We start from the raw sequence: 12,367 nt of genomic DNA, 5'->3' as shown, positions 1-12,367 counted from the left end.
CTGTGCTGACACGTGGCTGTGCTGACACGTGGCTAGCAGTCTCCTCGAGTGAGTGGGGGGCTCGAGTGGTGGGATCTCCCTGCACTGGCGGATTCAGAAGGGAGGGGGGCATAGTGGCATGGACCCCCCCCCCCCCCCCCTGAAACCTGAATAATTTCTGATTTTCCTAATCATAGTTTTCCAAAATTACTAAAGTATTATTTTACTGCAGTTCTATATAATAATAGGACGATTTTTGAACCAGAAATCAAATGCACACGACAAAAATATTATTCAATATCCAACCCATTGTTAAATAGAGCAGCAAGATAATTAAGACCATTCTAAACTTTCTGTTCGGTGTTACAATTATAAATGTGCTAAAATTTGTTAGAAAAAAAATAATTTTGCCTCCTTCCTGAGCCTCATTCTGGATCCAGCCTTGGCTCCCTGGCGCCGTATTCCTGAGCAGTGTGCCATCTCACTCATCTCCACACGTAATCACCGAGGCTGCTTTAGGACAAGACGTGTTTTCTATCTTTATTCATCGCATTGCCCTCAGCAGCCATGAGTTCGAGTCCCTCCCGCAACCCCGCCAAAGAAACATATTATAACACCACCTTAGAAGTAACCCAGTACTGTCCTTTTTCACAAACATCCACGCTTGGCCCCCAAAAGGGTGGAGCTGGGTGGACCCCTGGATACAGGGCTCGGGCCCAGCCCTGTTTATTTATAATGTTTAACTATTATAATTATTTACAAACTAGAAAAAACATATTGAATATTTTATAAATAAAGCTTTGTTTGGACTTATAAAATAGTAACCATAATTATACCCTATATTTTCAGGTTAAATAACATTCTAATAAGAGTGTAGGTGAGAAATAACCATGCAATTAAAATGTAGCACGTGACTGTAAAATGGGTTGGGGGAGGGGGGTCTCCTATCCTGGGTCCAGGATGTGGGGGCCATGGATCCACACGTAACCTCTATTCCACAACAAGAGGCAGTGGCCTGTAACTCCTCACAGGGCCTCGGCTCTGGCACTCGGACCACGAGACCTGCAGTAGCCGTGGTGACAATACACACTGTGCCGCGGTGTTGTCTGAGTGAACAAGCAGTCTGAGCACCGTGTGTCGGTGGGAGTTTCGGCGGAGCGTGAGGAGTATCTGCTTACCTCTCGATGCCGGTGAGCCGTGGGTGGCGGTGCTTCTTGGACAGCAGCAGGCCTCCGCCCCACGCCGCCTGTAACACACACTCACTCGCTCGCTCACTCGCTCACTCACTCACTCGTGTTCTTCAAGCCAAGCGTAGCTCCCCATCTGTTCAGTGTTCGGAATACAACCCCAGCGGAGAACATGACATACGTTACGCACTACAGTGTTCAAAAGGAATGTTTTGTAAAAACAGAAAGTTTTTTTTTTGACGTGACAACGTCTGATAAATCGATGAACGCCGCCTGCACGCACGAAAAAGTGTCCCGTTACGCACATTCTCCCGTTACGCTCATTGTACGCTTGCGCCGCATCTATCTCTGTTCCACTCTATTGGAACAACCATCGATTTGACTTTTTCGAGGCACATTAAACTTGAAACACTCCCATTTGTTACCTACTTTTCCTATCATCGTCCTATCCTTAACAGAATAACACAGATTGGAAGAAGTTAAATAGCAAACATGTATAAAAGTTATAGTTAAAATAATCTCTTCGATAAAGTAATAAACATATTTGAATTAATGAGTGCAAATAAAAGAAAATTTACCAATTCAATTGTAGATTTCATTTCACTCCTTCTTTGTACATCCATACAAAATAGTGATAATTCAATAAAAAATGATTGAATTTTATTCATTAAAGTATGCAATCATTTAATCAATGTTTTGTTATGACGTTGTCACGTTAAACTATCGTCCGTAAACCGACTTTACAGACAACCAATTTTTTTTTAGTAAGGCTCAATATATAAAGCCAGGGGTGTTCACCCCTCCTATTATCTCAGCTGTCAGCTTAGAGTGTTGTGCCGACACGGGATGCAGTGGCACTAAAGCTCTCCCCTGGTCGACAGAAACCGTACCCCATAGGAAGAGACCCGAAGATTCCTGGCAGTATATGAACTTACCACCTTCCATCTCGTGGAATTCTCGATCCTGACGATGCCAGCGGCAATTCAGACCGAAACGTCGGTACAGCGCGTACCACTTCCACGCGATTCAATACCCGAGAGCCAAGAAAAGTCGTAACATAATCTATTGCAGTGTTTCCTCAGTCCTGTCCATTCTGTCGGCTGACTTGCAACATGTCTCAGCTTCCCATGGGTCGAGTCATACAAACAAACTGTGGACCAAGTCAAACGTAAATGTACTTTAACTAAGATCATCGTGAAGTGAGTTCGCGAATGAAGCTGAGTGGTGCAGGGGAAAGACAGTACACTCGCGAGCCAAAGGTCCCAAGTTCGAAATCCAGTCGTGTCATCCTGACTTCTGCTTCCAACAGTTTCTCGGTTTCATCAAGTTAAATTATGGGTAGAGACCGGAAAAATTCGCGGATTCATTTCACGACAGCCTGAAATTAAAATAGTTATACCTCAGTGCTGCCTCTGCTATTGGCTCACAACTCACCTGGATGACTCTGGGCCAGTGAGAAACACTCAACCGTAGCTGTATCGAATCACAGGCCGCTACGTTGGGACACCTTCACAAGACAGCAGCCAATGAGAGGGTGGCATTTGACTGAGTGTACGTAGAACTATAAAGTTCATCCTAGAGGTTATGGAACCCGCGAATTTTTCCGGTCCCTAATTATGGGATGATACCTTTAGACAATTATCCATTTGACTGGCCATACTTCTTATTGGTAGTGTTATCATTCTAGAGTGATTTGATCAGTGTTTTCACAGACATGAATAATATGCAAGCAGGGAAAACTCAGGTAATCGAAAAAGGCGTCTTTGAAACTTGGAAAACACAAGGAAATGGACACAATGTTAGTTACCAAACCGGATTAGTAATTTTGAATGCCGGTCTGTATACCAGTAAGTAGGTATCTTCTGTCTCGGCGTTGCTCCCTTATCTGATAACATCGATGTCTTCGAGACATTACCGTGGGATCTCACACGTCATGCAGATTGTTTTCATTTTATGGTAATAACTATTATTTAAGGGCTATTCCTTTTAGTTTAACGCCATACTTCTCTTGCATTTGTCGTTCTATCATAAATTTTTTCAACAGTTTTATACCGAGTATGATGTAATTGCTTCTAAAAGTCGCGCAAGTGATAACTATTACAAACACATGACTTTTTACACTCATTAAATTAAACTACGTTTAAAATATTTGTGATAAAACAACAACTTATTTTTTTTAGAGAAGTGGTCCCTAAATGAAAATAATTAATAGAACATGAAAAAAATGGCATGTCAGACCTCATCTTAACCCAAAATAAATTGATTAGTTTTTGGTGTCTAAGTGCTTTCTTAAAAATTACTCTAAATGTACAGAATCTCAATGATGACTCCTCACTGCATTCCGACTTCATTTGGAGTATTCAGTTGTACACAGGTACATGCACACAGAAGGAAGAGGAGACTTAACGCTAAAACCAATTTAATGAGGGCTATGTTGGTTTTACATGATTATTTTTGTGAGTTAGTGTTCTAAGAACGTAACGTCAACACTCATACATTTGTTTCATATATTTACGATCATCCTTAAATATTTTCCAACCATATTCTTTGAAATATATATATATATATATATATATATTCTAAAGCAATGACATTTAAAAAAAATTCAAAAAAGGTTTTTGAAACTTTTTTATTAATTTTAAAGGTTCTATAAATATTCATCAGTAGTATATTTTGATTCCACCTGGGACAGGCTGCAGGCTGTGGAGCAGGAAGCCAACCACCATCTTGGATTGTAGCATCACGGCGGCCATCTTGGATGACTTTGATCTTGACCTTCAAATTTACCAAAATTTGTCAAGAATTCCTCGAAATTGGGGACAAATTGCACAAAATTCACCAAAATCAGCCAAACTTTCCAGTTTTTGGGGAAAATATGTAGCTAATAACTACTCCGCCATCTTGGATGGTTCGCCATATTGGATTTAGAATGACGCCAAATTATTTTTCGAGTTACTCTCAACAAGCCCTTTCATTTGATATCCTTATTGTAGAAATGCATTAAAATAACTATTCCGCCATTTTGGATGGTCCGCCATATTGGATTTAGAATGATGTCACACACCATATCGTGCATTGTCATCCAAACTAAATGTGTATACAAAATTTCAGCTCAATCGGTTGAAGATATCTACTTCAAAAATTGAGTTCAAAGATTCCACCCGAACAAACATACTTACATACATACATTGCAAGTTAAATAAAAGCTTTTAAAAAGAAAAATTGGAATATAAAAAAAATATCTATTTCGAGGGAAAATTTCCCGTTTTGAGGGAAAAGTTGAAGTAAGCAATTATAATTTTTTTCTTTTAATTTGTTTAAAAAATTTTGGTCGAAAATAAAATATTTAATATTTGGGGTCAAGGTGAAAATCAAGGTCATGTCATCAGCGACTTACGGGTGTCTTGTCGTCGGGAAATTTAAACATATTTGGGGGAATTTGGTTCTTTCTAAGGCAAAAGTCTTCTGAGGTTTTTCGAATTTCTAATTTTTGAATTTTCAAGGAATAAAACGGAAAATTTTCCCTTAAAAGAGAAATTTTTCCATTGAAATAAATTTTTTGGCGAAAATTTAAGTGGATTTTGGCTAATTTTGGGAAAATTCTGAGGAAGTTTTGGTAAAATTTGAAGGTAAATGTCAAAGGCTAAGGTCAATGTCATCCAAGATGGCCGCCGTGATGTCAAAACCCAAGATGGCGGTTCGTTCCACAGCCTGCAGCCTGTCCCAGTTGGATCCAAAATATACCACTTGATGATTATTAATTAACTAGTTTTTCCTGCACATAAACGTGAACGTTTAGAGAGTTAAAGGTAGGTTTGATTATTCAAGAAGCTAGCAGTAAATGCATTAAGGCTAGCTAAGGAAGAAACGCCCAGAGCGGGGACACGGAGCGGACTCACGTCGACGTGCAGCCAGAGGCGGTACTTGTGGCAGATGTCGGCGATGGGCTCGAGAGGGTCGAAGGCGCCCAGCACCGTGGTGCCCGCCGTGGCGTTCACGAAGAAGGGCACGTGACCCCTCGCCTTGCGCTCCAGGATCAGCTTCTCCAGCTGCTCGGGGATCATGCGGCCCCTGCGACACCACGTGACATGGCTCCGTCAGCCATCACCCGTCACCCGCTACCCTTAACCCATCACCCATCACCCGTCACCCGCTACCCGCCACACGTCACCCGCTACCCTTCACTCGCTACCCTTCACCCGTAACCCATCACCCATCACCCGTCACCCGTCACCCATCACCCATCATCCATCACCTGTCACCCATAACCCTCATCCGTCATCCGTCACCCATAACCCGTCACCCATCACCCATCACCCGTCACCCATCACCCGTCACCCATCACCCTCATCCGTCATCCGTCACCCATCACCCGTCACCCATCACCCATCACCCATCACCCGTCACCCATCACCCATCACCCGTCACCCGCTACCCGCCACACGTCACCCGCTACCCTTCACTCGCTACCCTTCACCCGTAACCCATCACCCATCACCCGTCACCCATCACCCATCACCCGTCACCCATCACCCGTCACCCGTAACCCGTCACCCACTACCCGTCACCCGCTACCTTTCACCCGTAACCTGTCACCCGTCACCCGTCACCCGTCACCCGTAACCTGTAACCCGTCACCCACTACCCGTCACCTGTCACCCGTAACCTGTCACCCATCACCCGTCACCCGTCACCCATCACCCATCACCCATCACCCGTCACCCATCACCCGTCACCCGCTACCCGTCACCCATCACCCGTCACCCGCTACCCGTCACCCGTCACCCACTACCCTTCACCCGTCACCCGTCACCCGTCACCCATCACCCGTCACCTGCTACCCTTCACCCGTCACAGCACACTCAGACCAAGCAACACTTCTTAACACAGTTCAAACAACGCCGTATTCCGACTTATTCGTTCCGCACACGTGGACAAAACAAGAGGATTCTCGTTCTTTCAAAGGCAAGAGTCTCTTGAGGAATTCCGGATTCCGAATTTTTTTGAACTTCTGAGGAATAAAACGGGAAATTTTTCCCTCAAAACGGGAAGATTGTTTCCTCTAAAATTGGAAATTTCTAGGAATTTATAGTCATTTTGAGTTATTTTTGAAGAATTTATCTGGAATTTTGAGTTCAAGATGGCCAAATCCTTACTTTAGGCAAGCCACCATCACCACCAATATCGCAGTCCGAATTTTTGAACTTTTTGAGGGATGAAACGGGAATTTTTCCTCAAAACGGGATTTTTTTTTCTCTAAAATTGGAAAAATGTTACTTTGATGATATAACCTCGTTATGCCTAACGGCGTTATGCCTAACGGCGTTTTGCCTTACGGCGCTTTGCCTAACGACGTTTTGTCTATCTCCTATTTGGCCAACGGCGTTTTGCCTAACGGCGATTTTCCTAACTTCGTTTTGCCTAAAATTAGGCAAAACGCCTTTAGGCAAAACGACACATAGCAGGCCAAGCACACGCCATTGCACACACCACCTGTACGCAATCAGCTCGCTGTTCATTTCTGCCAGTGAACTTCCGCGATGCATCCAACATCTGTTGATAGACGTTATTAAATAACACATTATCTACCAACTAATATATTAACTCACTACATTTGACCAGCAATTGTTAAAACATTTTTTTCAACATATAAACTAACCAGGGTCATGTAAATTTTTTAGTTTACAACTCTACCCACGAAATATCTTTATTTTTATTTACGTAAATCGTTTGTGACTTTTCATAAGTAACAGCAATAATTTATTTTTACAGAACGAATTAGATACACCTGAGCATTGTGATATCTCGACAATTTCTTGCCACAATATGATTGATAAACATGAACAGTTCTCTTGGCCCGCCAAAATGCCTTCATACTCTAATCTCATTAGCTGTTGCGCCATGCGTCCGTTACAGAAATAAAATAATTTTTTATTTCCTTCCTGTGCACACGACTATCCTATGCGCTACTGGGAGGCAGTAGGTTCGGAAACATGGTGGACAAACCTTGTGCGCACGACCTGCTGTTACTGTTACTGTTATATATTCCAGTCATGCATCCAGCTTTATAGTTTGTATCGCTTTGTTATGCACACAAGCTGAAGACAAGAGAACGCCAAACGTAAGTGGTTTCCGAATCACTTCTGTCTCAGTGCTCATAAATTTAATCGTTCCATGGTTTTGAGATCGAACATACGGGCCTCGTCTCATAAACATGAGTCGCTAGCGATCATTACCCCTCATTGAAGCCTTGATTAAGGAAGCTATGCTTAAGGGCCCACCTACATGGGCACACACAGTGTGTGCAGAGCTTCACAAGAAACCATCCCATTAGAGAACTGCTCAACACATCCGAGTGGTGTCTGTTTACGAAACGCATTTAATTATATGCTGAGGGCGTATGGATAGTTCTGTTTCCGCATTTGGTTTTTAAATTGTATTTTTTGACGTGACAACGCCTAATAAATCGAAGAACGCCGGCTGCACGCACGAAAAAGTGTCCCGTTACGCACATTCTCCCGTTAAGCTGTGTCCCGTTACGCTAATTGTACGCTTGCGCCGCATCTATCTTTCTTCCACTCGATTGGAACAACCATCGATTTGACTTTTTCGAGGCACATTAAACTTGAAACACTCCCATTCGTTTCCTACTTTTCCTATCATCGTCCTATCCTTAACAGAATAACACACATTCCAAGAAGTTAAATAGCAAACATGTATAAAAGTTATAGTTAAAATAATCTCTTTGTAAAAGTAATAACTAATTTGAATTAATGAGTCCTAATAAAAGTAAATTTATCAATTAAATTGTAGATTTAATTTCACTCCTTCTTTTTATAAAAGTTATAGTTAAAATAATCTCTTCGTTAAAGTAATAAACATTTTGAATTAATGAGTGCAAATAAAAGTAAATTTATCAATTAAATTGTAGATTTCATTTTACTCCTTTGTATCCATACAAAATAATGATAATTCAATAAAAAATTTCAATTTGATTCATAAAAGTATGCAATCATTTCATCAATGTTTTGTTATGACGTTGTCACGTTAAACTATCGTCCGTAAACCGACTTTACAGACAACCAATTTTTTTTTCAGAGTAAAAATGGCTAAAACGCAAGTTTTCAGAGAAAGCTTTAGACATGAAAAGTCCGGTAGAGATTCATTAAAGCTCTTCAGGGACTTGCATTACATCTTTATCTTCAGTTCTCTGCCATATAATGTTATGGTCACCGCTCGAATCTCGTTGTATCCTTATGCACGACGAGAAGACTGAGCGCCAATTCAGATCCTTGCACTTAGAAGCGACACCGCGCTAGAAGCACAAGCGAGCGTCTCACTTATCATCCCGCCTCACCAACACAGACACACCCCTGACGAGGCGGGCCCCTTAACATGGCTTACATATGGTTTTAAATTTAATTTAACTCAGATGACTTACACATAAATGGATTATGTACGTATATACCCAAGACTTCTACGCGATCTTATTTCTGGACTCCCTTATGGTAAGATGGTAAGAGCATGTTGGATTGGGGGGGAGGGGGGGGGGGTGTTAGAATGTTGGCACCTAAAATCATTTGACCGAATGTGTTTTAACCCAAATTTAATTTGACTCACAAACGTTTGAAAGACAGTTCTTTGACCTAAAGCTCGAAAAATTTATCTTGCTGAGAAAATCGCTGTTGAAATGTGTTGCTTTTATTTCCAAATACAAGGCAGCCTTGTTACCTCGAGCTACCATGAATACGTAATACCAAAAATCCAGCTCGTCTCTCGTTTCAAGTCGATTAATGACTTTATGTGTTGCAGTAATACACTGAATTTACGATAGAGTATCTCATTTTGACAGTCGCAACTTGATTTTTGTACCTCTGCAGAAGTGTTCACGAACTGCAATAAATAAGACAAAAAATTACCAAACCATTAATCTTTTTTCAAAGTTTTGTTTGCTTATTTTGTATTTTTAAGTGGAGGTATAAATTGAAAATGACCAGGATGACAGATGACTTCTCAGAATAACATATAAAAAAAGCTGATTTAAACAGCCCTATAGCAATCTATTAAATCTATTGGCTTGTTAACATGTATTGAAATTATACCAAATATCATGTCAGTAGTTTAATAACTAGTACCACTGGAAAAGACCTTAAATTTTTACACTTGGAACCATTACAATATTAAAATAAGTTCTCTACAGAATAATTTAGTGTTCTGCGGTAACTGTTTGTCGTGAATTATAGTAGGGGAACGTGAGCTCCAACTTCTGTCAATCTCCTACTCGTATCTTATTCAGTTGGTACAAATGTAACATATCAAATTACCTTTCATCTGAAGGCACCTCGACGCAGTTGTCTGTTCCCAGGCCACAGACAGCTGCGCAGCTTTTAACCGAGTAGTGGCACTGGAACCAGGAACACCACACGTTACTCACACATCTGCATCTGCATCTGCATCTGTGCCACATGCATCCACACGTCAATAATGTTCGCAGGCTTTCACGGCCATTGTCTGAAGTAGCTTGGCTTCTGGGTTGTAGCCGCGTCTCCTTACTTTGACGAATAGTTCGCCGACGTTTCGTTCGACATTGCAGTCGCCATCATCAGGGAGCAGTTACCTACCAGTAGGTAACTGCTCCCTGATGATGGTGACTGCAATGTCGACCGAAACGTCGGTGAACTATTCTCCAAGGACGCGGCTACAACCCAGAAGCCAAGCTACTATCTACACATTAATATGATGAATAAAATTTGGAGCTGTGGTGAAACATAAGGAAAATGAATTTTCAATTACTTTGTTTGAATCAACTCCTTGTATTTTTTTTCTTTTCGCCATATAAAGCGTAAATTTGTTGAGGCAAACAAACCTTTGCCTCAGTGTAAAGTCCATAAAAAAATATAATATTTTTTTTAATGATAACCACATAGGTGATCTGGCTGACGAACTGATTGGCTGGGAAACAAAAAAAAATATCGTTGACTAGGAGTCACATTTCCGCGCCCCCATACAACACTCTTCCCATTTGTTGCAGAATACGGCCACTCACAACGCATCTTGCCTGCATGAAGGGATGTCCTCTAGGTAGGTACTGGGAAAATTCGCGGTTTGAATGACCTCTAGGATGGACTCCACGATCCTCTATGTACGCGGGAATATTACACCAGCTCATTGGCTACTGACTCGTGACACCTGCTAACTGGGATGCTTATGATTCGATACTTCTTACGTTGAGGGTCATTCATTGGCTCACAGTCCTTCAGGCAAACTGTGTTCCAATCATCGAAGCGGCAATAAGTTACACGCACTTGGATTCTAGCCTATCGCGAAATGAACCCGCGAATTTTTCCTGTCTCTACTTTTAGGTTGCGCGTATAAACTACAGACAAGTACACTGTCAAAAATTTTTCACCTTTAATTTACGAAGAAGACTGCTTACAAATAACCCAGGAATCTTCGTAAATTTTCAGACACTTGGTTCACTTTCTTTGAACACGAATCCAAAAAGAATATTCTTCCTATATTAACAGACCTTTCAAAAACTTGTAAAAAACACGCTCTTCTTCTGTCCACTTGTGTGTTTTTCCTTTGTTTAGAACGAAACACACAGCTCGGAAATAAAAATACGGTGTAGTTTCTACGAAGATTCGGTTATTTAAAATTACGAAAAAATCTTCGTTTATTTAAGAATGGCTGTTCGTTGAAAAGTCCGTAAATTTACTTTCTACAAATGATTCATGCAATGAATAATTTTGATATAATGCAGTTTTTTTAACATACGCCATTGCAGTTTTGCGACTGTTTATATGAATTTATCTGTCGAACATTTTTTTGTCCGTGCTGTCGTCGTTGTGTTGTCCATAACACTTGTTTAGTTTCATCGTTGGATACGTTTGTCCGACACCAGCTGAGTCAGCCTTGTTTTCTGTGAATATTTATCTTCACATTTTTGATTTTCGGAAATTTTTCCATGACAAACAGTGAAAAAACGGCAATGGTGTATTTCAACAAAAAAAAGGGGGGGGGGGGGTTGTCTGTAAAGTCGGTTTACGGACGATAATTTTACGTGATAACGTCATAAGAAAATATTGATGAAAAATGGCATACTTTTTAATTTTCAAATATTAATTACAGTTTTTGCAAATTTAATTTAAATAATTTTTTTTGAATACAATCACGAACAATTAGTTAAAAAGCCCGTCTTAAACTGTTTGATATTATGGAAGATTTTCTCGCACGGTGGTTTGGCCGGTTCTTGCACGCTCGGCTCATGTGAAACGTGACACAATTTTTCGTGCGTGCAGCCGGTGTTCATCGATTTATAAGACGTCACGTCAAAAAAAACTGCATTGAATCGTAAATGTACTGTGACTTCTAACAGTGTGCGGTCGACCACTGGCGCGAGGATATGTACTGCAGAAGGGGGTGTGGGGTGGGGGGAAGGTAACTCGCTAGAGACCTGAAAAATTCGCGGGTTTTTTCGTGTTATGCTAAAATTCAAATAATTATACCTTTGTGCTGCTTCTGTCATTGGTTCACTGTTAATCTGGAGGACTGAGGGCCAATTAGAGACCCTCACTCGTAGAAGTGTCGAATCACAGGCCACCCAGTCGAGACGACTCACAAGTCAGCAGCCAATGGGCATTTGCCCGAGTGTGTAGAGGATGTTGGAGTCCATCCTGGAGGTCACTGAACCCGCGAATTTGTCCGGTCTCTGTGACTGGCTCACCTGGTCGGAAGTGAACATGACCAGCTGGCCGGCGATGGAGTGTATGCCCTTCTCCTTGTAGCCGGGGAACAGCTTGTGTCTCGCCGCCAGGAAGGCGTACAGGTTGGATATGGAGCCGCCTGCAACACAACATCCCGCCACACACTCCCTCCAACACTTGCTGGAGGTCACTGCACTCCTTCCTAGCCCGGGGCGCACCCAGTTAGGTCAGCACGCAACAGGAGAAGTAGTTCTCAATTTTTTTTAAATGAAAACTTCTTTAGCCGCGTTGAGCGATTTTTGGTAGGTGCAAAACATACGGGTTCGCGTCACTGACATGCTAGCGACGTGTTGCGCCAGACTGGCGAATCGCAGCGGCCTGTGTATATGTACACGCATAGGCTATATACACTAATACATTGAATATACTCTACTGTATTATGTGCGTGTTGGATGGGTGAAATCTTGTGAGTTCGCATCACCGAGATGCTGTAGT

General features: G+C 41.7%; 1 protein-coding gene across 1 annotated transcript in view; it reads right to left on the bottom strand.

The window, feature by feature from the left end:
• Positions 1-12,367, bottom strand: part of LOC134539438 (glutamate decarboxylase) — a 157,052-nt gene that overhangs the window by 26,205 nt on the left and 118,480 nt on the right. Inside the window, exons 4-7 of the mRNA XM_063381475.1 lie at positions 11,893-12,011; positions 9,491-9,570; positions 5,066-5,237; positions 1,158-1,225 (exon numbers count right to left, since the gene is read on the bottom strand). Of these exons, the coding sequence (XP_063237545.1) occupies positions 1,158-1,225; positions 5,066-5,237; positions 9,491-9,570; positions 11,893-12,011 (439 nt within the window). The remainder of the gene's footprint in view (positions 1-1,157; positions 1,226-5,065; positions 5,238-9,490; positions 9,571-11,892; positions 12,012-12,367) is intronic.

This window comes from Bacillus rossius, chromosome 15, assembly GCF_032445375.1.
Source record: "Bacillus rossius redtenbacheri isolate Brsri chromosome 15, Brsri_v3, whole genome shotgun sequence".
Lineage (NCBI taxonomy): Eukaryota > Metazoa > Arthropoda > Insecta > Phasmatodea > Bacillidae > Bacillus > Bacillus rossius.
Note: the sequence above shows the minus strand (reverse complement) of the source record. Positions and strands in the feature narration are given on the sequence as shown.